Source organism: Chrysemys picta, chromosome 16 (genome assembly GCF_011386835.1).
Source record: "Chrysemys picta bellii isolate R12L10 chromosome 16, ASM1138683v2, whole genome shotgun sequence".
In the NCBI taxonomy this organism is placed as follows: domain Eukaryota; kingdom Metazoa; phylum Chordata; order Testudines; family Emydidae; genus Chrysemys; species Chrysemys picta.
This window is the reverse complement of record NC_088806.1, coordinates 5,476,170-5,501,709: the sequence shown is the minus strand read 5'-3', so window position 1 is coordinate 5,501,709 and position 25,540 is coordinate 5,476,170. Positions and strand designations below refer to the sequence as shown.

Sequence of the window (25,540 nt, the reverse complement as noted above, 5' to 3'; positions counted from 1 at the left end):
TGGACTCTGGGGGGCAAAGTTTCTAGGCATAAGCAAGAGATCCCCTGCTGATAGGCCTGGGTTAGTCCTAAGGAAGATAAAGAGCTTGCTATTATAGAAACTTCTATTACCTTTTGAAATTTAAGACTAACTTCACTGCATCTATAGGATTACCTGCTTTAACTCTATAAACAACTCATTTCCTTTTAAATAAGTCTAAATACAGGTTATTAAAGGACTGGTTACAAGCATTGTCTTTGTTGTGAGATCTAAGATTCAATTGACCTAAATAAGTGACTAGTCCTTTGGGACAAGGTCAGGCTTGACAAATCATAGAATATCAGGGTTGGAAGGGACCTCAGGTGGTCATCTTGTCCAACCCACTGCTCAAAGCAGGACCAATCCCCAGACAGATTTTTGCCCCAGATCCCTAAATGGCCCCCTCAAGGATTGAACTCACAACCCTGGGTTTAGCAGGTTAATGCTCAAATTACTGAACTATCCCTCCCCCCTGGCTGGGATGATTTAGTTGAGGATTGGTCCTGCTTTGAGCAAGGGGTTGGACTAGATGACCTCCTGAGGTCCTTTCCAATCCTGATATTCTATGATTCTATAACCGGCAGTAACTTGAACATTGCTGTGATTCGTGGTGTAAGGCAGTGGTTCTCAACCAGGGGTCTGGGGCCCGCTGGGGGGCCACTAGCAGGTTTCAGGGGGGCTGCCAAGCAAGGCCAGCATTAGTCTCGCTGAGGCCCAGAGCAGAAAGCTGAAGTCCCAGCGCATGGGGCTGAAGTCCAGGGCCCTGAGCCCCACCACCCGAGGTGGAAGCCAAAGCCTAAGCAATGTAGATTTGAGGGGCCCCTGTGGCATGATACCCTGAGAGAGGAAGAAAGTGCCCCAAGGACTCAGCCAGAGGGTTGAGCCCTGACACACTACTGGCTTAGAGGCTCTCTGCCAGTCAGGAAGGGGGAGCAGCGAGGGAAGACTGGCAACTGATGTTTGGAGGGGTGAAGAGGTTTGGGGGAAGAAGCATCTGGGACTGGATAACCTGGGGCTGGGCAGTCTCCATGGGGACACTTGCTCCTCCTGTGCCCTTTTCCACGCTCTCTTGTGAGTAGACAATGAGTAGACACTCTCTCCCCACCCCCAGAGGCAGCCATGTCTCAGGACTCTTCTAAGTTGCACCCACTAACTCTCTTCCTATTTGGGGTATAGCTCGGGGCAACAATTTCCCACCAAGATCAACCCAGCTGGCTGTTGGCTGTTCTGGTGCAACAGGGTGGGTGAAAGGCAGAACTGCAGCACTTCTCGGGCAGAATTTATTTTCTTCATGCAAAAAAAATAATTCTGCACTGGACATGAATTCTGTGCGTACACAGTGGCACAGAATTCCCACATGAGTAACTCACACCAGGCACAAACATAACCTGCTCACTCCCATCTCTTCTCCCTATGTGTCGAGTCCCAGAGTTGCTGCTGTCATTAATGCACACAGGCTTTCACTCCCGCCAGTGCTGGGAACGCCCAGTCCAGTTACAGGACTGAACTCCCATCACAGGGGACAGTCTCAGCTAAGGGAGGGTGAGAGTGGGTACAAAGGGAAAAGAGTCGTTGTAGCTATGTTGGTCCCAAGGTATTAAAGAGAGGTATTTTTAATTGGTTCTAAAATAAATTAACTCACCTACCTTGTCTCTCCAAGAGATCTGAAAGTGGCAGAAGGAGAAACAGGAAGACAGAGCTCAGGACTCTAAATCAAACGTTTTCAAACCCCTGGAAGAAACTACATTTCCCTTCTGCCCCTGGGTATGTTTGTGTCCTATATGAGGGACCACCCCATTCCTCTGACAGCAGCAAAGGGAGACTACAGACAGCCCCAGATGGTCTTTCCCAATCCTGGGATGTGTGTTGTGACAAAGTTTGTGTGTGGTGGGTGCACGGGCTGGGTACAGCTAGACCGATCTGCAGAGTGGAAAGTCAGGGCAACTCTAGCACAGCATGGGGGCTGTGGGCACAGGTAGTATTTCTGGAGCTGGGCCTCTGTCCCCTCCAGGTCCTATGGCAGATGGCTTTGGAAGCATCAAGTGGGTCCATCAGTGCAGGGGAAGGTTGGGATAGTGTATGAGATTGGGGTGAGAATTAAAGGGGGGTCCATGCTCAAGAATGGAAGTCACCTCCCCACCCCTCTGCAGATCCCAGCAACTAGGGGTTTATCCTGTGAAGTGAATTTCATTCTGGGTGACTTTGAGCCAGCCACTGAAAGATCCTTGTGCCTTAGGTTCCACACTGGCCAAAGGAGTTTATTAGTACTCCTTCCCCAGACCTCCAGGGACAGCCAGGGATAATTAGTGGGTTATGGGAATTAGAAGATGAAAATTCACTAAGAACAATGATATTTGTGTGTTTATTATTAAATCCCCAGACACCCACCAATCCCCATCCTTCTTCCGATGAGCTATAAATATCTAAGGGACTCAGCTATTGATCCTGCAGTCAGTTCCTGCCCTTCCCCACTTTCTATAGTAGCACTTTTAAGAACAGGACAGGGAAACATGTAAATACTTTGAACCAAATTCCAGAAGCTGCTGAGCATGGAGAAGTTAAAATGAAACCAAGGTTCCGTCTCTCAGAGGACCTGGCCCCTAGTGCAAAATTATAGACACTACATAACTGATAGAATGTTATTTATCTATTGACTTCTGGGAATAACCAATAGAAAAATAAAAAAAACTAGTGAACGTGATATCCTGAGGGAAAGATCTCAGGTGTCTTTACAAATTGGTATGATCTAATCTGGAACTTTATACACTAAAATGCCTAATTCGTAGCCCTGGCAATTGCCTGGTGTCACTTCATGGCAGAATTAAGGTTGGGTGCCTTAGCTGTGAATTTCCACCCTCGAGCATATTGTGATTGCTGTTAAGGGGGTTTGACAAAATTCATTTTGTCTATTTCTTTCTTTTAATTTCAATAGATGATATCGATATTTATTTTTAAGCTCTTTTTTCAATGTTTATAATTTCAACGATCAGACCTGTGGGAAGTTATGGGGGTCGTCGGACAACAATTATTTAATTACAGTAAATGTTGAGATTCCAAAAGCCAAATCAATAACTGTTCAAAGAGAAATTGTCAATGTCACACGCAAACTATACAGTATAAATATCCTTAAATCAAACTTGACTTTCTCCAGAAGCATTTCTGTATATTACCTATATAAATATTTTTTCATCTGTGTGTGTGTGTACAGTGAAATCAACATTTACTGCAATTTATTCATAAAAATCCAATCCTTTCAAGAATAATTTTAAGTAATGACGTACTTGAATTCTTTCTTCCTGGACTGTAATGCTTCATTTCAGGACAATTACACCCTCCCTGTGATGTATTTAACTCTCAGTACCGTAACCTCATCGTGATGTAGCTGCTGTCTGGGAGCTCTGCTGAGGCCAGTGGCATTATGATCAGAAGACGACACTCTGACACATGAGCAGAGACACCTGGGGGAGGATGAGGTAACATGGAGGCTACCAGAGTTGAACATGGCCCTACAGAATGTGGGGAGCAAACTCCCTCCCAGCCTCTCCTCTCTCCCACCTCCCAGAGTTAGTAATTCTGATAAATCGTTCCCTGAAATGTAAATAGCCCCAGTATGAGAGACCGTGATTAACACAGGTACCTTAGGGGCTGCAGCGCCAGCCCCGTGCCTTGATGAGAAGAATTGCAGTAGAAATGGATTAGGCTGGGAGAGGGCACAACTGATGTGGGACTGGGAGCCGAGTTGACCAACATGCGAGAACTCATTGGGGGGTTGGGAGAAGAAGTCAACAGGACTGGGTAGAGGCACTTCAGTATATTTTCCCCATTAACCATTCTGCCATGTATTTAATTTAGAAACTTTTCATTCACATCTAAACAACTTGGAGCTAAACTGGGTTGATGCATTTCCACTTACAGTGGTACAGTTTTAATTAGGTTCTTAATCAGATGCTTATGCAACACAAAGCAGTCAATAATCGGTGTGCTTTCATTAATTAACTTGACTGTGTGCTGTGCAGCACTTTGAAAAAAAAAAGATGGTGTGAGCAAGTGTCAAAATTTTAGGCATTAAGAAATGGTAATTAGGTGTCAGCTCATTTCTCATGCATTTATCTTGTAATTTTAATTTCAGTTTTGAATCAGTATTAACACCATGTTGTTTTAATAGCATATGGGTATAATTTTCACTTACAGTGGTACAGTTTTAAATGGGTGCTTAATCAGATGCTTATGCAACACAAAGCAGTCAATAATTGGCGTGCTTTCATTAATTAACTTGCCTGTGTGCTGTGCATTGCTCTGAAAAAAAAAAATGGTGTGAATGAATGTCAAAATTTCAGGCATTAAGAAATAGAAATTAGGTGTCAGTTCATTTCTCATGTGTTTATCTCCTAATTTTAATTTCAGTTTTGAATCAGTATTAATACCATGTTGTTTTAATAGCATTAGAGGCTATTTGTATAATTGTTTGCAAGTTTTCATTGGATATTGTGAACCAGCAGTCTTAACCTTTTATTTTAAGATTCCTAAATACAATCCAGCGCACCACTCCTGAAAGGCTGCAAGCCCTGGCCGGTGACATGTTCCTTAGAGACCAAACACCTGATGAGCCCTTTTGCCCTAAAAAGCACTTTTGTCTCTTTGACATTGCTTTATCCACCCCCACCAGAAAATGCTATAGGTAACCAGGTAATTACAGCAGACCTTCACTACCAGCTATGTGCCAAAATTCAAATGGTTCCGTTTGTTTGATCTTTCATTCAGCTTTGCAATTATTAGATCCCATTTAAAAACTGGAACTGAAATAACCGAAGCAAGTTAAGAAGAGAGTGACATCGGGCACAGGTGGGGGCAAAACAATAAAGGGAAAGAACTGACTATGCAAAAAGGAACATCGCAAACTATCAGAGCCCCAGACCCCCGTCCAAGTGAATCCACCCCAGCCAGGCATATCAAGCTGGGCTGCTGAAAAATCGCCTATCCCATCTAGCAGTGAAAGCTGCGTGTTCCAGATGGAGCTATGGTGTGTGCGTCTGCTCTGCTGACATGCTGCTCTGGTAAGGAATGCACGATGGCCACAGGGAGCAGAGACATGAACTCCTACAAAACAAAATCCCAGATACACCTCCAACCTCCCATCCCCACCCCCACCCCCACCCCCACACTACCATCCCCTCCCCCACCTCCACATAGCCATTCTCAGCCTATTGTTAACAGTTCCTTCCAGCCTTCAGCACTATAAATAAAAAAAACATGGTGTTAAAAAAGGTAGATTGTGCCAGAGAAACCTGGCATTTGATACAGGCATTTGATACAGTTTCACATGGGAAACTATTTGTTAAATTGGAGAAGATGGGGATTAATATGAGAACTGAAAGGTCAAAGAATTGGTTAAAGGGAAGTCTACAAGGGGGTCATACTGAAGGGTGAGTTGTCAGGCTGGAGGGAGGTTACTAGTGGAGTTCCTCAGAGATGGGTCTTGGGACCAATCTTATTCAACATTTTAATTAGTGACCTTGGCACAAAAAGTGGGAGTGGGACACAACGCTGGGAGGGATTGCCAATATGAAGGAGGACAGGAAAATCATACAAGAAGTTCTGCATGACCTTGAAAGCTAGAGTAATAGAAATGGGATGAAAATTAATACTGCAAAATTATGCACTTAGGGACTAACGACAAGAATTTTTGCAATGAGCTGGGGACTTATCAGTTGGAAGTGACAGAGGAGGAGAAAGACCTAGGTGTATTGAATTATCCTGTGATCAACATGAGCTGCCCATGTGATGTGGCCGTGAAAAGGGTTAATGCGGTCCTAGGATGCATCAGGCAAGGTATTTCCAGTAGACACAGGAAAGGGTTAGTACTTCTGTGAGTCTATAAACTGTGCTTTGTGTTGCAGACACTAATGGGGATCAGAGCCCCATCGTGCGGCGCATGGCAGAGAACCTGACTGAGATCAGCACCCCGATTGTGCTGGGCACTGCACAGACAGAGAGGGACAGTCCTTGCCCCAAAGAGATCCAATCCAAGATAGAAAGGCTGTGACTTCCCCAATGTCACCAAGCCGGTCAGTGACAGAGCCAGGAACAGACCCCAGTAACGCGGCAAACAGCAGAGGCTAACAGCGGGAGTTTGCCTGGGAGCTGTCCGAGAGGAGGTACGCTAAGTGCTGCATTAGGGGGGCTGTGTTGGTGAGTATCTGAGTGTCTGCTGCTGGGACAGTTGGTCAGTTTGACCGTGTGCTTGATTGCTTGCTTGTTTGTTTGTTTGAAAAGTGTGAATTGGGAGTGCTTTGTTCCAGGTGGGCCTTGAGTGGGCCTGACTGGTATATAAGGGCAGTCAGCAGCGAACCAGCTGAGCGGCGAACAGCAGAGGCTAACAGAGGGAGTTCGCTTGGGGAGAGCGCACTGAGGCTTTCATCTGCAGGTTTCTCTGAGTAGTTCCTGCAACTGTTGAGGAAGCTCTTAAGAGGACGGTGATATGGAAGGTGAGCGATCAGCTGTTGTAACCTGCACAGGTTGTGCCATGTTTGTCTTTCTTCCACAGGACAGAAGCGACTTTGTCTGTACAAAGTGCAAGCTGGTCTCCATATTGGAAGAGAAGGTTCGAGGGCTGGAGAAACGAGTGTCGACTCTGCGTTGCATAAGGGAAAATGAAGATTTCCTGGACAGACGTCAGGAGATGCTTCTACGGCCACAATGTTCTGAAGATTCAGAGCAGGCGCAGCAGGGACAGAAGGATTGTGAGGCGGTTTGGCAGCATGTGACCTCCAGAAGAAGAAAGAGGAGCGTCCATGCACCAGCAATGGAGATACAGGTGAGCAATCGTTTCCATGTTCTCTCTACAGGTACTAATGCAGAGAGTGGACTAGATGACCCATCTGAGGGAAGGGAGCAGAAGGAGACTCCACCGATTGGAAGGCGAAAGATGCATTGTCCTAGGGATGGGGGTTCCACGACCACCACTCCCAAGAGGAGGAGGAGGGTGGTGGTGGTCGGGGACTCCCTCCTCAGGGGGAATGAGTCATCTATCTGCCGCCCCGACCGGGAAAACCGAGAGGTCTGCTGTTTGCCAGGAGCTAGGATACACGATGTGACGGAGAGACTGCAGAGACTCATCAAGCCCTCGGATCGCTACCCCTTCCTGCTTCTCCACGTGGGCACCAATGATACTGCCAAGAATGACCTTGAGCGGATCACTGCAGACTATGTGGCTCTGGGAAGAAGGATAAAGGAGTTTGAGGCGCAAGTTGTGTTCTCGTCCATCCTCCCTGTGCAAGGAAAAGGCCGGGGTAGAGACTATCGAATCATGGAAGTCAACGAATGGCTACGCAGGTGGTGTCGGAGAGAAGGCTTTGGATTCTTCAACCATGGGATGGTGTTCCAAGAAGAAGGAGTCCTAGGCAGAGACGGGCTCCACCGAACGAAGAGAGGGAAGAGCATCTTCGCCAGCAGGCTGGCTAACCTAGTGAGGAGGGCTTTAAACTAGGTTCACCGGGGGAAGGAGACCAAAGCCCTGAGGTAAGTGGGGAAATGGGATCCTGGGAGGAAGCACAAGCAGGAGAGCGCAAGAGGGGAGGACTCCTGTCTCATGCTGAGAAAGAGGGACGATCGATGAGTTATCTTAAGTGCCTATACACAAATGCAAGAAGCCTGGGAAACAAGCAGGGAGAACTGGAAGTCCTGGCACAGTCAGGGAACTATGATGTGATTGGAATAACAGAGACTTGGTGGGATAACTCACATGACTGGAGTACTGTCATGGATGGATATAAACTGTTCAGGAAGGACAGGCAGGGCAGAAAAGGTGGGGGAGTTGCGTTGTATGTAAGAGAGGAGTATGACTGCTCAGAGCTCCGGTATGAAACTGCAGAAAAACCTGAGAGTTTCTGGATAAAGTTGAGAAATGTGAGCAACAAGGGTGATGTCGTGGTTGGAGTCTGCTATAGACCACCAGACCAGGGGGATGAGGTGGACGAGGCTTTCTTCTGGCAACTAGCAGAAGTTGCTAGATCGCAGGCCCCGGTTCTCATGGGAGACTTTAATCACCCTGATATCTGCTGGGAGAGCAATACAGCGGTGCACAGACAATCCAGGAAGTTTTTGGAAAGTGTAGGGGACAATTTCCTGGTGCAAGTGCTGGAGGAACCAACTAGGGACAGAGCTCTTCTAGACATGCTGCTCACAGACTGGGAAAAGTTACTAGGGGAAGCAAAAGTGGACGGGAACCTGGGAGGCAGTGACCATGAGATGGTCGAGTTCAGGATCCTGACACAAGGAAGAAAGGAGAGCAGCAGAATACGGACCCTGGACTTCAGAAAAGCAGACTTTGACTCCCTCAGGGAACAGATGGGCAGGATCCCCTGGGAGAATAACATGAAGGGCAAAGGGGTCCAGGAGAGCTGGCTGTATTTTAAAGAATCCTTATTGAGGTTGCAGGAACAAACCATCCCGATGTGTAGAAAGAATAGTAAATATGGCAGGCGACCAGCTTGGCTAAACAGTGAAATCCTTGCTGATCTTAAACGCAAAAAAGAAGCTTACAAGAAGTGGAAGATTGGACAAATGACCAGGGAGGAGTATAAAAATATTGCTCAGGCGTGCAGGAGTGAAATCAGGAAGGCCAAATCACACTTGGAGTTGCAGTTAGCAAGAGATGTTAAGAGTAACAAGAAGGGTTTCTTCAGGTATGTTAGCAACAAGAAGAAAATCAAGGAAAGTGTGGGCCCCTTACTGAATGAGGGAGGCAACCTAGTGACCGAGGATGTGGAAAAAGCTAATGTACTCAATGATTTTTTTGCCTCTGTCTTCACGCACAAGGTCAGCTCCCAGACTGCTGCACTGGGCAGTACAGCATGGGGAGAAGGTGACTAACCCTCTGTGGAGAAAGAAGTGGTTCGGGACTATTTAGAAAAACTGGACGTGCACAAGTCCATGGGGCCGGATGCGCTGCATCCGAGGGTGCTAAAGGAGTTGGCGGGTGAGATTGCAGAGCCATTAGCCATTATTTTTGAAAACTCATGGCGATCGGGGGAGGTCCCGGATGACTGGAAAAAGGCTAATGTAGTGCCCATCTTTAAAAAAGGGAAGAAGGAGGATCCGGGGAACTACAGGCCAGTCAGCCTCACCTCAGTCCCTGGAAAAATTAGAGGAGAGGAAAGTGATCAGGAACAGTCAGCATGGATTCACCAAGGGCAAGTCGTGCCTGACTAACCTAATTGCCTTCTATGATGAGATAACTGGCTCTGTGGATGAGGGGAAAGCAGTGGATGTGTTATTCCTTGACTTTAGCAAAGCTTTTGATACGGTCTCCCACAGTATTCTTGCCGCCAAGTTAAAGAAGTATGGGCTGGATGAATGGACTGTAAGGTGGATAGAAATCTGGCTAGATCGTCGGGCTCAAAGGGTAGTGATCAATGGCTCCATGTCTAGTTGGCAGCCGGTTTCAAGCGGAGTGCCCCAAGGGTCGGTCCTGGGGCCGGTTTTGTTGAATATCTTTATTAATGATCTGGAGGATGGTGTGGACTGCACTCTCAGCAAGTTTGCAGATGACACTAAACTAGGAGGCGTGGTAGATACACTAGAGGGTAGGGATCGGATACAGAGGGACCTAGACAAATTAGAGGATTGGGCCGAAAAAAACCTGATGAGGTTCAACAAGGACAAGTGCAGAGTCCTGCACTTAGGACGGAAGAATCCTATGCACTGCTACAGACTAGGGACCGAATGGCTAGGTAGCAGTTCTGCAGAAAAGGACCTAGGGGTCACAGTGGACGAGAAGCTGGATATGAGTCAACAGTGTGCTCTTGTTGCCAAGAAGGCTAACGGCATTTTGGGCTGTATAAGTAGGGGCATTGCCAGCAGATCGAGGAACGTGATCGTTCCCCTTTATTCAACATTGGTGAGGCCTCATCTGGAATACTGTGTCCAGTTTTGGGCACCACACTACAAGAAGGATGTGGAAAAATTGGAAAGAGTCCAGCGGAGGGCAACAAAAATGATTAGGGGTCTGGAGCACATGACTTATGAGGAGAGGCTGAGGGAACTGGGATTGTTTAGTCTCCAGAAGAGAAGAATGAGGGGGGATTTGATAGCAGCCTTCAACTACCTGAAGGGGGGTTCCAAAGCGGATGGAGCTCGGCTGTTCTCAGTGGTGGCAGATGACAGAACAAGGAGCAATGGTCTCAAGTTGCAGTGGGGGAGGTCCAGGTTGGATATCAGGAAAAACTATTTCACTAGGAGGGTGGTGAAACACTGGAATGCGTTACCTAGGGAGGTGGTGGAGTCTCCTTCCTTGGAGGTTTTTAAGGCCCGGCTTGACAAAGCCCTGGCTGGGATGATTTAGCTGGGAATTGGTCCTGCTTTGAGCAGGGGGTTGGACTAGATGACCTCTTGAGGTCCCTTCCAACTCTGACATTCTATGATTCTATGAACGCCAGAGCCTCGTCACCCGCAGCTTGGAAAGGTCCCCAGACCCCATTGTCTTAGACTGCAGGAAGAGGTGGTTTGTCCATGGATGTACAGGCTGTCTTGGCAGGGCAGCTCAGCTGCAGTCCCTGCACACAGCTGGGGGTGTGTGTCCTGGGTCAGGAGAAGTCAGTGTCCAGTCCTGTGGGGCTGTGCTCCTGGCTCATACCTCCAGCACTCACTGCTGCCCCTCCATTACCAGCTGCACTGTTCAGCCAGCCCCAGGCCTCAGACAGGTCACTGTCATACCTCCCCACCCCCACCCCCCGCAAGCCTTCAAACTGGGATATAGTGCACCAGTGCCAATCAGAGTGCACTAGTGTAAATTCTGTCTATACTAAGGGTTTGCACCAGTGCCTAAAACACCAGTGCGGCAGAGACCTTGAGTACCCAAAACAGCAATACTGTGGCACTAGAACTGGGATCTATTTCTAGCTGTCACGGATCGCCTGGGTGACCTTGGACACGTCAATATTTCTCCTCCCAAATTTAGTCTCTTTACAGCTGCGCAGTCACTGGGGTCTCCTCTCTCTCCAGAGCTGCTCACCACTCAAATCTGTGTGGTGTCCCCAGAGCTAAGGTGATTCAGCTCTGGAATAGTCTTACAAGGGTGGCTGTGGAGTCTCTTTCCCTGGAAGTTTTTAAGAACAGGTAGGACAAACCTCTGTCGGAGACAATCTACATATACTTGGTCCTGCATCAGTAGAGAGAGCTGGACTTGATAACATCTTGAGGTCCTGTCCAGCACTACATTTCTATGATGCTATGAAATATATACGTATGAAACACAACATACAGAATAAACTACAACATGTCAGCCAATTCAGAGAAAAAACAACAACAAAAAAAACCTCAACACAGCATAAAATGACAATACTAAGGAAAATACAATGCTAACTAACACAACCTAGGACAATATTACACAATGAAAAAGAGCTCATCTCAAATCAACACAACACAGGCACCAAACATGCTGAGGCAAAACAATGCACCATAAAACTATGCAACACAACATGGTGCAATCACAGTTCCAAATGGCACCATGCAAAAAAGCTCAGCATAGAACAGGACACAGCACAAAAGAGAATTATTTCAGTGTAGGCATGGAAGGGATCCTGAGAGGTCGTATACTCAAACCTCCTGTGATGAGTCAGGACCAAGTATCCCTAGACATTCCCAGACTGGTGCATCTCTAACCTGATCTTAAAGACCTCCAGTGAAGGAAATTCCACAACCTCCCTTGGAAGCCAATGCAATGCAAACACTCAGACCAAAACAACGCTATACACTCACAAGCTTGGCTTGGGATTAAGGGGAGAGGCAAGAATTCAAACAATCTGGGTTCAGTTTCCAGTTTTGCCCCAAATTCTTCATGCAAACTTGAGCAAATTACTTCAGCTCTTTGAGCTTCAGTTTCCCCATCTGTAAAATGGAGAGCAGCCTCCCACCATTTCCCTATTTAGCCTCTGAGCTTTTTGGAGCAAGGACTCTGTCACTGTGGGCATGTCTACACTGCAGTTAGACACCGATGGCCGGCTCGTGCCTTCTGACTTGGGCTCACACGGCTCAGGCTACAGGGCTGTTTAATTGTGGTGTCGATGTTCCAGCTTTGGCTGCAGCCCAAGGTCTGGCACCCTCCCACCTTGCAGGGTCCTACAGCCTGGCTCCAGCCCGAGCCCAGACATCTACACTGCAATTAAACAGCCCCTTCGCCTGAGCCCTGTGAGCCTGAGTCAGCTGGCATGGGCCAGCTGTGGGTTCTTCATGGCAGGGTAGAGATACCCTTGGTGTCTGTTCAGCACCTGTCACAACGGGGACCCTGATCTTGGTCAGTGTCTGTGCAGAGCCCTGCACAACAAAGTCCCTGTTCTCTGTAGGCTTCTGTGCAGTTCCTGGCACAACCAGTGCCCCAAACTCGGTCAGGATTTGTGCAGTGCCTGGCACACTGGGGGACATGATCTCAGGCAAGGCCTGAGTCATGCACAGTATGATAAGAGCCCTGATCTTAGTCAGACACCTGGGGAGAAAAGTGGGAAGATTTTCAAGAATTTGATGTCAGTATTTCAGAACTGAGGAGAAAATGGGGCACAAACTAAACATTTGCCAATATAAGGGATAAGCACCAAGATATGGGGAGATTTTATGTCACCATTCAACCGTTCAAGAGAAAAGATGGGAAATTTGAAGGGATTATACAGAGATATTGAATCAACAATAGAATGGGATGGATTCTTCTTGCCTCACATTCACATGGCCCGCAGAGCCCTGGGTGATGTCGCTTTCACAGGGGAAAGGAGTGGGGCTGGAGTCAGAAGGTCACTGGCTGTGGGTAGGGGCTGGCTGTGGGGTTTGGGAATGTGACTAGCAGTAGGTGGGGGGCTGCTGGGTTGGGCAGGGTGGGGGAGGGGAAGTAGCTGGGACTGGGCAGTCTCCATGGGGGACACTTGCTCCTCCCTTCCCTTCCTGGGCCTTTCCATGCCCTGTTGCCAGCAGAGAGTGGCCCCGCCCCGGCCCAGCCCAGCCCAGCCCAGCGGTGTCCCTGTCTCAGGGCTCTCCCAGCCTCTGCCCATTAACCCTCTTCCCAGTTCAGAAATCACTCAGGGGAACAATTTCCCACCTAAACAAGGACAAATCACTGCAGGTAAAAATGGGGGGAAAACACCCCAAACCTGAGATTTGAACTGGACATTGGCAAAGAGGACAGAAAATGGGACACAATCGGGGGAGGAGAACACAGACCTTCTCAGGGATTTAAGGGAAGGGGGGGGGTCACTCTGGATGTTGCTCGTTGCTCTCTAGAGAGAAAGGGGGCAGGGCTGGAGAGGATGGGGGGTCCCCACGGGAGGGAGCAGCGGTAAATCCGAGGGGATCTCAGCCCCCCCCTTTCTCTCCACGCTCCTCGGGGGGTCACCGGCTCTTCTTACCCCCCAAATGTCCGGGCTGCACAGACATTTTCCATCCGCCCCTTTCCCAGGTCTCCCCCCCGCCCGGCAGCCCCCGCCCGGCCCCACGCAGGGACCACAGTGGGGCCGGTTCCCTCTCCCCAGACCCCACCCCGTGGTGCCCCAGGGCAGAGCCTGGCCGGGCCCGGGGGCGTTGGGCTCCTGCGGGGACAGCAGCTCCGAGCCCCCCGCGGGCGCTGCCCCCAGGGAGCAGATCCCGGCGCTGCGAGATGCCGGGTCCCCCCCCACGGACACTGGGGCAGAGTCACCGCCCGGCCCCGCCCCCGGGGCTCGCTCCGGTACCTGGAGGCTGCAGCTCCGCAGCGGGCGGGCAGAGCCCGGGCAGCCCCAGTAGGAGCAGGGCCCAGGCCGAGCAGTTAATAAAGGTCTCTCTCCCGCCGCGATCTGCGCATGCCCAGAGTTCCAACGGCACAAAACCCTTCTCCGGCCCCGCGCGACCCAGGCAGAACCGCAGGGCTCCGCGCGCGTTCGCAGCCCTGCTCCGGCTCCACCTCCCCCGCCTGACGTCACTTCTGCTCCCGAGAGAGTTAGGAACTACATCTCCCAGCCTGCCCCGAGGGCGCTTCCGCCCTCTTCATGTCAGGTAAAAGGGCGGGCCCTGGAGTCAGCCTAATCCTCCCCCTGCCTCTCATTCCCTCCCTCGCAGAGACTCCCCGGTCCCGTGCCCCTTTCCCCGGAGAGACTCCCCGGTCCCAAGCACCGGCGCCTTCCCGCTTCTCGGGCGAACTGTCCTGTCCCCGCCTTCACCCCCCGGGTCCGACCGGCCCCTACTGCGCCGCGCCCCCGGGTGCGACCTGCCACCCCCGAACCCGCGCCCCTCCCCGCCCGGCGCCTCTCAGACCCGGTGTGAATTCCCGCTTCTAAGGGGAACTCTCGTGTCCCGGGGCGGCCCCCCCGCTCCGATCGCCTCCACCTGGGTCCGAGTGGTTCCCCCCCCCCCCGGACAGAATGGGGATAAAGCCATGGAGCAGGAGATATCTATAATATCTATTGATGACACATGATCCATTTCAATGGGTTCTATTGCTTAACAGTGTGATTAAACCTGTGATTATTCGCAGTTCATTTCTTTCAGGTAACTGCCTAAGTTAACGCCGATGAACTGGCAGCCCTAGTTTTGAATGTTTCTGTCCCATGCAGGACAGTCTAGAACAGAGATGGGCAAACCACATCTGGCCCGCAGGACCGTCCTGCCTGGCCCCTGAGCTCCCGGCTGGGGACGAGAGCCCCCAGACCCTCCCCTGCTGTCTCCCCTCCCCCGCCGTGAGGGGGCTGCACAGCAGGGGCAGGGGAGAGCAGGGAGGGAGGCTCACCTGCAGCCTCAGGGGAGCAGGCGGGTGGTGGGAACGCAGCTGGAAGACAGGAACACCGGGCGGCCACGCAGCCAGCCGGAGAGAAGTGGCGCTTTGAAGGAGAAACTGCCACTTCTCTCCGGCTGCACCTGCTCCTCCTGAGTCCTCCGCCCATGTTAGCAGGGCCACATTCTGAAAGGGACTTTAGGGGCAGGTCCCAGGGGGCCTGTCAGGGAGCGTGGATAGGGGTCAGGCAGTGAGGGAGTGGGCGGGGTTGGATGGGGTGGGGTCCAGGGGGGTGGTTAGGGGCAGGGGGTCCCAGGAAGGGGTGATCAGGAGACAAGGAGTGGGGAGGTTGGATGGGTCGGGGGTTCTGAGGGGGGCAGTCAGGGGGCAGAAAGTGGGAGGGGGCAGTTAGGGTTTGGGGAGGCACACCCTTCCCTACCCGGCCCTCCATACACTTTTGGAACCCCGATGTGGCCCTCAGGCCAAAAAGTTTGCCCATCCCTGGTCTAGAATATCCCTGTGCAGGGAACAAGCCAGGGGGGAATCGTGCTGTAAAATTATTTCCTCTTCTAACATGTCTCCAATTGTCCCTTTTGCCCGAACAGGATGCAGCGTTAGATCCATGTTTTCCTCCAGCTCATTCCATCCTTCCAGTGACCCAGGAAGGGAAATGGCTGCAGTGGAGCCGGTTGAGGTAGGGATTATCCGGGAGTTGCTGGTGGGTTCCTGTTGGAGAGAGAAGGGCAGTAAATATACAGGAGGTGGGCACTTCGGGGGGGATTGGTGGTGGGAGGGATTTAGGAAACACTCACGGTGGAGAAATGGAAGGGGGCAAGGTGATGACAAACCTGTTGGGATTTGTTTACTGTGAGGCCTAGATCCTAGCAACACACCCATGGAGTTTGTGGGTGGGAATATCCTAATTTGACAAACAGGAAGCAACCACCCTGGACTGAGCTGAGAAAACTGACCAGACTCCAATACTGGAGTCTGAACCTATTAGCTGGAGGCTGATGTGAGATATAAAGGGGAACCCACCAGTGAGGCCCAGGGAAGATCCCCCATCCCCTCCCATCCGCCTGCTGGCAATGGAGAGGGTGTTCTGATTTCCACCAGGGAGTTGTCCCTGGGCCCTGCTGGAGGCTCCATCTCCTGTATCAGCCTCTGACTAGTAGGTGAGTGATGAATGTGAGGACCCCTGCCCCCTCTGTCTGCTGGGAAGGGTGAGGGTCTCTCTCTTTCTCCCCTCAGCCTGATGCCTCCTGGCTGCTCTGATGGGATGGGGTGGGACTATGCTGACAGCTGCCTCCCAGAGCTTCCATGTGATTGGCCCTCCTCCCTTGTGAACGATGGGGTTGTCAGCAGGCTCTTGCTTTTTCAGGGGCTGGTGACCTTCAAGGAGGTGGCTGTGTATTTCACCAAGGAAGGCTTGGCTCTGCTGGACCCGGGTCAGAGAACCCTCTACAGAGCCATCATGCAGGAGAACGATGAGACTGTGACCTTGCTGGGTAAAGATTCCTGTCCCCTCAGTTATTAGAAGGGCAAATGAAGAGTTGAGGTTCACATCACTCCCACAATGTAACCTTAACTCTGCCCTGTTTCAGCAACACCCTAACAGGCCAATGACAAACACAGCCTGCCCACGACAGAACACTTTGGGAACAGAGCACAAGTGGGGTATAGCACAATGTCGAACACCTTCTCTTTGCTAAGGCAAAACTTGGAGTTAGGTCCAGTGCAGAGAATAGAAGCTACCTACCTCTGGCCTGCACTCAAACACTGAGCCTACTGCACACAATCCAGCTCAGACTTTTACAAGGTTACCACCCTATTAGTCTTGCACTGAGGATTCCTTCTGAGTCATTGCCTTCGCTTACCCCCTACTGAGTCCTGGAGACCACTAGCATGTATGCCTGTCAGCCTGCTGACAGTTCTCATGGTAAGAACACACCCTTGTGCACCTTTATTGACAAACCTACAACATGCAGCACTGAAATGAGGAATACCGGTTCCTTCAAGTTTCACATGCACCTCTCTTCGTGTCACAATCCCCGCTCCGCCCAGCTGCTCCAACTTTAAACAGTGGAGAGGGACAGGTTCCCACCCTCTCTCTTGATGCCCTCAATCAGCACAGGCTAAGTACAGTTCTACTGGCCTTTACTCATACACTAAGGCTACATCTTCACTACCCGCCTACATCTTCACTAGCCGAGCCGCGCCGCGGGGACGGGGGGGGGGAGCCGAGCCGCGCCGCGGGGGGGACGGGGGGGAGCCGAGCCGCGCCGCGGGGACGGGGGGGGGGAACGGGGGAGCCGAGCCGCGCCGCGGGGGGGGGGACAGGGACGGGGGGAGCCGAGCCGCGCGGACGGGGGAGCCGGGACGGGGGAGCCGAGCCGCGCCGCGGGGGGGGGGGGGACGGGGGAGCCGAGCTGGGACGGGGGGGGAGCTGAGCCGCGCCGCGGGGGGGACGGGGGGGGAGCCGAGCCGTGCCGCGGGGGGGACGTGGACGGGGGGGACCCGAGCCGCGCCGCGCCGCAGGGGGGACGGGGGGGGACCCGAGCGGCGCCGCGCCGCGGGGGCTGCGCCGGGGGACGGGGGGACCTGAGCCGCGCCGCGGGGGCTGCGCCGGGGGACGGGGGGATCCGAGCCGCGCCGCGGAAGCCGCGCGGGGGGGACCCGAGCCGCGGGGACCGGGCCGGAGCCGGCCCCGGGGGCCGGGCTGGAGCCAAGCCGGGCCAGAGCCGCTGGGGCCTGCGGGAAGGGGCCGCACCTCCCCGGAGGCCTTCTCCCGCCCCCGCCCCCACCCCAGCTTACCTCGTGCTGCTGGCCCGCCCCTGCTTCGTCTCAGACTTCTCGCGGGAAGCAGGGGAGGGGGCGGGGCGTTCAGGGGAGGGGAGGAGGGGGAAGTGAGCTGGGGGCGGGGCGAACAGCTGCAGCGCGGGGCCCTCTTGGCGCGGGGCCCGATTCAGCCGAATGGGCTGAATCGGCCTAAAGCCGGCCCTGCTCCCAGCGTGCTGCATCCCTGCTCCTCTGCCTACCTCCAGGTGCTTCCTGCCACCAAACAGCTTAGCACTTTCCAGGAGAGAGGGGGGAGGAGCAGGGAGCCGTGCACTCAGGGGAGGAGGCAGAGAAGAGGCTGGGTAGGGGCGGGGATTTGGGGAAGGGGTTGGAATGGGGGCGGGGAAGGGGTGGGAAGAGGCAGGGCAGGGCCAGGGCCTCATGGAAGGGGTGGAGTGCAGGTGGGGCCAGGGGCAGGGGGAGCTTTTGTATCTTTTATATGTAAAAGGTGTCAATGATGCGGCCCTCGGGCCAATGTACTATCCTCATGTGGCCCTCCTGGTGATTTAAGTTTGAGATCCCTGTGTTAGACCCTGGAGGGAGTCACCGCCTCGCTTTGGGCAGTTTAGGACTGCGATGAGGTAATGCTCGCCTGACTCTGAAGGGGGGCGGGGGGGCAAAGCCAAGAGGAAAGAAAGGACATGATAAAAGGAAGAGACATTTTGCCATGCTCTCTCGCTTTCACCTACATCTTGTGACAGGGTCGGGCTAGAGGAGAGTGATAGAAGGTAGATATATTAGCCCCAGATTAAGCAGGTCCCTTTTCCCTGTGTAAGATAATGCCCTGTTCCAGAAAAATCAGGATGTTGCTGGAACAAATTATGGCAGGCAGGCTAATTAGGACACCTGGAGCCAATTAAGAAGCTACTAGAATCAATTAGCACAGGCAGGCTAATCAGAGCATCTGGTTTGTAAAGTACCTCACTTCAGTTAGTGAGGTGCGCATGAGAAGCTGGGAGCAAGAGGCACACAAGAAGCTGAGAGTGAGTAGGCATACTGCTGGAGGACTGAGGAGTACAAGCGTTATCAGACATCAGGAGGAAGGTCCTGCGGTGAGGATAAAGAAGGTGTTGGGAGAAGTCCATGGGGAAGGAACCCAGGGAGTTGTAGCTGTCACGCAGCTGTTACAGGGGACACTAAAGACAGCTGCAATCCACAGGGCCCTGGGCTGGAACCTGGAGTAGAGGGTGGGCCCGGGTTCCCCCCATCCCTCTAACTCCCTATTGGATACAAGAGGAGTTGACCTGGATTGTGAGTCCCACCAGAGTTAAGGTCCCTGGCCTGTCCCCTGACCCACTAGGTGGATCAGCAGAGACTGCGGGGATTGTTCTCCTCCCTTTCCCCATGCTGCCCAGTGATGAGGTTAGCTGAATGAATGGCAGGTTTGAGCCACTAGCAAAAGTGGCCAAACAGAGGGCTGCCGTGAATCTCTGAGGTGAGCAAGTCCACCAATAAGCGCAGGACCCACCAAGGCAGAGGAGGAACTTTGTCACAACTTGTGTCAGGGGTGAGATTTGGTGTGCACAGTGCGGCGGAAGAAGGAGGGTATTATTTTAAAAAAAAAACCCTCTCTCCTCTTTCCCTGCTCCCTCACCACAGTGGATGACATAGTGCGGGCGCTGATACAAGCCACAGCTGCCCAGCAGGAGGCTACCTGTGTCCAGGCAGCTGCCCAACAGGAGGCAGTGTGGCTGCAATAAGAGACCAATCACCTGTTGATGGACCAGGCAACTCAAGACTGTGCTGTGTTGCAGGAACTGGTAAACCAGGTGAAGGCCCTTACAGAGCTGAACCACAGCCATGATGGGACGTGGATCATACGGGCCAGCAATTGCCTACAGAAAATGATGCGGGAGGATGATGTAGAGGCATACCTCCTGGCCTTTGAGAGGACAGCCCTACGGGAGGCTTGGCCTCGAGATCAGTGGTCTGGCATCCTCGCCCCATTCCTGTGTGGTGAGGCCCAGAAGGCCTACCATGATCTGCCTGAAGAGGCTGCAGCAGACTACCCCCAGCTGAAAACAGAGATCCTGGCCAGATCTGGGGTAATGACCACAGTGCGTGCCCAGCAATATCATGAGTGGAGGTACCAGGAAAACAAAACCCCGCAGTCCCAATTATATGACCTCATCCATCTCACACGAAAGTGGTTATGAACTGAATCCCGGAGTCCGGAAGAGATATTAGAGGTTCTTGTCATCGACTGATACATGAGGGAACTACTGCCAGACCTTCGTGCCTGGGTAAGACAGAATGAACCCTCCACCTATGATGAGGTTGTCGCACTGGTAGAGAGGTGAAGGACAGTGAGGAAACTGACCTGACCACTTCAGGAAGAGGCACCCTGGGTTAAACTAGCAGCACCAATCCCCAGAGCCAATTTAGTGACTGTTTGGAAATTTGAATTGAAATTGCAACATTAATACGCACTTTAAAAGCATATACAGTGTATGATAAAATACATGTATCTGAAAAAGTATCATAGATTTGATAAGTATGAACATAGACTAGCTTCGTTATACAGCTGTTGTTTTTTATGACAATGTCAGTGCATTCATTTCGGTGATGTTGGCCAACATAATACACCTCTACCCCGATATAACGCGACCCGATATAACATGAAATCGGATATAACGCGGTAAAGCAGTGCTCCGGGGGGGCGGGGCTGCGCACTCTGGCGGATCAAAGCAATTTCAATATAACGCGGTTTCACCTATAATGCAGTAAGATTTTTTTGCTCCTGAGGACAGCGTTATATCAGCATAGAGGTGTAATTTCAAATGATGATTTGTAAAGCAAAGTCTAAATGAGCTCTCCCTGACAGCTAGTGATGAGCTGGGGCTGGGGGGAAAGGCTTCAGGACCAGATTGTGTTTACATTCATCCCTAATCTACCTAGGTATCCAGCAAACAGAGCTGTGTTGCCCAAGTGATAGATTTTGGCTGGGGTTGGGTTACAAATCACTTGAATGCGGGGGTGGGGGGAATGGATGAAATGTTGTTCTTAGGCTACGTCTTCACTACGGGGGCTACGGGGGGGTCTATTTAAGATGCGCAAATTCAGCTATGCGAATAGCGTAGCTGAATTCGACGTATCCGAGCCGACTTACCCTACTGTGAGGACGGCGGCAAATCGACATCCGCGGCTCCCCCGTCGACGGCGCTTACTCCTACCTGCGCTGGTGGAGTACAAGCATCGATTCGGGGATCGATTGTCGTGTCCCGACGAGACTCGATAATTCGATCCCCGAGAGATCAATTTCTACCTGCCGATTCAGGCGGGTAGTGAAGATGTAGCCTTAGTGTATGAGTAAAGGCCAGTAGAACTGTACTTAGCCTGTGCTGATTGAGGGCATCAAGAGAGAGGGTGGGAACCTGTCCCTCTCCACTGTTTAAAGACAGAGCTGATTAGGCTCCATAGATAGTCTTTTGTTCTGTTAAGTGACCACTGCAGCTGAAATCACTGATAATCAGGTCTAAGTGCTTAGTCCTGCTGTGGGGACAGTGTTTCTGTGGAAGAGACAGCCCAGCCTGCACTAGCAGCGAGGTTCCCCCACTGAGAGCTCAACTGAAATCACTGAGATCTGGGTGGAACCTCAAGAGACCAACTCGCAGAGGTCACAGTGGCAGCAGAAGGTGACTGCGCAGTGCCATTGGCAACAGAGTGGTGGAGTGAATGGTGGCACAGCAAACAGTGAGCAGCTGGAGGAACGAGCAAGGTGCCTTCTTGCCCCCCACCTGGGAGGTGTACTCACGGGAAAGCACCTCTGAACTCTGAGTCTCCACTGACCAAGAACAATACCGGTGAGTGGGGTGCAGTGGAGGGGAAAGTGACGGGCACGTTAAATAAACATTTGTTTGTTGGACTATATTTTAGTGACTTTGCTCCAGAATGCTATATTTGTGACTGGAAATGGAAACTTATATAAATATGTTTCCTAGTAGGCCAAGATTTTTAAAATGCATTATTTGCCAAGGTTATTATCTCACATCGTTGCTATCCTGAGAGGTCATTATGTTGGGGAGTTTCTGTACTAAACATTTTTATTATTATAATTAATTTTTACATAAGAATGGTCAGATCAATGGTCCATATAGCCCAGTATCCTGTCTTCCGACAGTGGTCAAGGCCAGGTGCTTCAGAGGGAATGAACAGAACAGGTAATCATCAAATAATTCATCCCCTGTTGCCCATTCCCAGCCAGGTAAGCAGGCTGGCTAACCTAGTGAGGAGGGCTTTAAACTAGGTTCACTGGGGGAAGGAGACCAAAGCCCTGAGGTAAGTGGGGAAATGGGATACCGGAAGGAAGCACGAGCAGGAGAGTGCAAGAGGGGAGGACTCCTGTCTCAGACTGAGAAAGCGGGACAATCAGCGAGTTATCTTAAGTACCTATACACAAATGCAAGAAGCCTGGGAAACAAGCAGGGAGAACTGGAAGTCCTGGCACAGTCAAGGAACTATGATGTGATTGGAATAACAGAGACTTGGTGGGATAACTCACCTGACTGGAGTACTGTCATGGATGGATATAAACTGTTCAGGAAGGACAGGCAGGGCAGAAAAGGTGGGGGAGTTGCATTGTATGTAAGAGAGGAGTATGACTGCTCAGAGCTCCGGTATGAAACTGCAGAAAAACCTGAGAGTCTCTGGATTAAGTTTAGAAGTGTGAGCAACAAGAGTGATGTCATGGTAGGAGTCTGCTATAGACCACCAGACCAGGAGGATGAGGTGGACGAGGCTTTCTTCTGGCAACTAGCAGAAGTTGCTAGATTGCAGGCCCCGGTTCTCATGGGAGACTTTAATCACCGTGATATCTGCTGGGAGAGCAATACAACGGTGCACAGACAATCCAGGAAGTTTTTGGAAAGTGTAGGGGACAATTTCCTGGTGCAAGTGCTGGAGGAACCAACTAGGGGCAGAGCTCTTCTAGACATGCTGCTCACAAACTGAGAAAAGTTAGTAGGGGAAGCAAAAGTGGACGGGAACCTGGGAGGCAGTGACCATGAGATGGTCGAGTTCAGGATCCTGACACAAGGAAGAAAGGAGAGCAGCAGAATACAGACCCTGGACTTCAGAAAAGCAGACTTTGACTCCCTCAGGGAACAGATGGGCAGGATCCCCTGGGAGAATAACATGAGGTGGAAAGGAGTCCAGGAGAGCTGGCTGTATTTTAAAGAATCCTTATTGAGGTTGCAGGAAAAAACCATCCTGATGTGTAGAAAGAATAGTAAATATGGCAGGCGACCAGCTTGGCTTAACAGTGAAATCCTTGCTGATCTTAAATGCAAAAAAGAAGCTTACAAGAAGTGGAAGATTGGACAAATGACCAGGGAGGAGTATAAAAATATTGCTCAGGCATGCAGGAGTGCAATCCAGAAGGCCAAATCACACTTGAAGTTGTAGCTTGCAAGAGATGTTAAGAGTAACAAGAAGGGTTTCTTCAGGTATGTTAGCAACAAGAAGAAAGTCAAGGAAAGCGTGGGCCACTTACTGAATGAGAGAGGCAACTTAGTGACAGAGGATGTGGAAAAAGCTAATGTACCCATTGTTTTTTTGCCTCTGTCTTCACGAACAAGGTCAGCTCCCAGACTGCTGCACAGGGCAGCACAGTATGGGGAGGAGGTGACCAGCCCTCTGTGAAGAAAGAAGTGGTTCGGGACTATTTAGAAAAACTGGACAAGCACAAGTCCATGGGGCCGGATGCGCTACATCCGAGGGTGCTAAAGGAGTTGGCGGATGTGATTGCCATTGACCATTATCTTTGAAAACTCATGCTGATCGGGGGAGGTCCCGGATGACTGGAAAAAGGCTAATGTAGTGCCCATCTTTAAAAAAGGGAAGAAGGAGGATCCGGGGAACTACAGGCCAGTCAGCCTCACCTCAGTCCCTGGAAAAATCATGGAGCAGGTTCTCAAGGAATCAATTCTGAAGCACTTAGAGGAGAGGAAAGTGATCAGGAACAGTCAGCATGGATTCACCAAGGGCATGTCATACCTGACTAACCAACGGCCTTCTATGAGGAGATAACTGTTTTGTGGATGAGGGGAAAGCAGTGGATGTATTATTACTTGACTTTAGCAAAGCTTTTGATACGGTCTCCCACAGTATTCTTGCCACCAAGTTAAAGAAGTATGGGCTGGATGAATGGACTATAAGGTGGATAGAAATCTGGCTAGATCGTCGGGTTCAACGGGTAGTGATCAATGGCTCCATGTCTAATTGGCAGCCAGTATCAAGCGGAGTGCCCCAAGGGTCGGTCCTGGGGCCGGTTTTGTTCAATATCTTCATTAATGATCTGGAGGATGGCGTGGACTGCACTCTCAGCAAGTTTGCAGATGACACTAAACTGGGAGGAGTGGTAGATATGCTGAAGGGTAGGGATAGGATACAGGGGGACCTAGACAAATTAGAGGATTGGGCCAAAAGAAACCTGATGAGGTTCAAGAAAGACGAGTGCAGAGTCCTGCACTTAGGACGGAAGAATCCCATTCACTGTTACAGACTAGGGACCGAATGGCTAGGAAGCAGTTCTGCAGAAAAGGACCTAGGGGTTACAGTGGACGAGAAGCTGGATAAGAGTCAACAGTGTGTCCTTGTTGCCAAGAAGGCTAATGGCATTTTGAGCTGTATAAGTAGGGGCATTGCCATCAGATCGAGGGACATGATCATTCCCCTCTATTCAGCATTGGTGAGGCCTCATCTGGAGTACTGTGTCCAGTTTTGGGCCCCACACTACAAGAAGGATGTGGAAAAATTGGAAAGAGTCCAGCGGAGGGCAACAAAAGTGATTAGGGGGCTGGAGCACATGACACATGCAGAGAGGCTGAGGGAACTGGGATTATTTAGTCTGCAGAAGAGAAGAATGAGGAGAGATTTGATAGGTGCTTTCAGCTACCTGAAAGGGGGCTCCAAAGAGGATGGATCTAGACTGTTCTCAGTGGCACCAGATGACAGAACAAGGAGTAATGGTCTCAAGTTGCAGTGGGGGAGGTTTAGGTTGGATATTAGGAAAAACTTTTTCACTAGGAGGGTGGTGAAGCACTGGAATGGGTTCCCTAGGGAGGTGGTGGAATCTCCTTCCTTAGAGGTTTTTAAGGTCAGGTTTGACAAAGCCCTGTCTGGGATGAGTTAGTTGGGAAGTGGTCCTGCTTCGAGCAGGGGGTTGGACTAGATGACCTCCTGAGGTCCCTTCCAACCCTGATATTCTATGATTCCATTCTGTGATTCTTCTGGCAAATAGGCTAGGGACACAGAGCATGGTGTTGCATCCCTTCCCATCCTGGCTAATAGCCACTGATGGACCTATTCTCCAAGAATTTGTCTAGTTCTTTTTTAATCCTGTTCTAGTTTTGGTCTTCACAGCATCCCCTGGCAAAGAGTTCGAATTTATAGAAGCTGGTTTTATAGAAATCGGTTGTATACAGCCGATTGTGTGGGTCCCCACATAAAATGCTCTAAGTGCTCTAGTCGGTGGACCGCGTCCACAGTACCGAGGCTAGCGTCGACTTCCGGAGCATTGCACTATGGGTAGCTATCCCACAGCTATCCCACAGTTCCCACAGTCTCCGCCGCCCATTGGAATTCTGGGTTGAGATCCCAATGCCCGGATGATGCAAAACAGTGTCGCGGTACATGTCGTCAGGTCCCTCCCCCTCCGTCACAGCAACGGCAGACAATAGATTCGCACCTTTTTACCTGGGTTACCTGTGCAGACAACATACCACGGCAAGCATGGAGCTTGCTCAGCTCACCGTCACCATATGTCATCTGGGTCCCGGCAGACGTGGGACTGCATTGCTACACAGCAGCAGCAGCTAACTGTCTTTTGGCGGTAGACGGTGCAGTAGACTGGTAGCCTTCATCGGCAATCTGGGTGCTGGCAGCTGTGGGGCTGGCAGCCCTGGGGCTGCATTGCACCAGCCCCTTGCCTTTTGGCAGTAGATGGTGTATTACGACTGG

General features: G+C 51.2%; 2 protein-coding genes across 14 annotated transcripts in view; one reads left to right on the top strand and one right to left on the bottom strand.

Annotated features, from left to right (window-relative positions):
• The window catches only part of LOC101938259 (zinc finger protein 501-like), a 95,001-nt gene extending 81,041 nt beyond the window's left edge, over positions 1–13,960 (bottom strand). The window contains exons 1-2 of one of the 8 annotated variants that reach the window (XM_065569972.1): positions 13,728–13,958; positions 3,300–3,476 (exon numbers count right to left, since the gene is read on the bottom strand). In XM_065569972.1, coding sequence (XP_065426044.1) covers positions 3,300–3,333 — 34 coding nt within the window. In that variant the 5' untranslated portion in view covers positions 3,334–3,476; positions 13,728–13,958. Of the gene's footprint in view, positions 1–3,299; positions 3,477–13,727 lie in introns of all 8 variants that reach the window. The other 7 variants (XM_065569975.1, XM_065569969.1, XM_008176873.4 and 4 more) reach the window with 7 other exon arrangements.
• LOC101936867 (zinc finger protein 239-like) overlaps positions 1–25,540 on the top strand; it is a 309,680-nt gene that overhangs the window by 203,645 nt on the left and 80,495 nt on the right. The gene's annotated exons all lie outside the window — the stretch shown is intronic.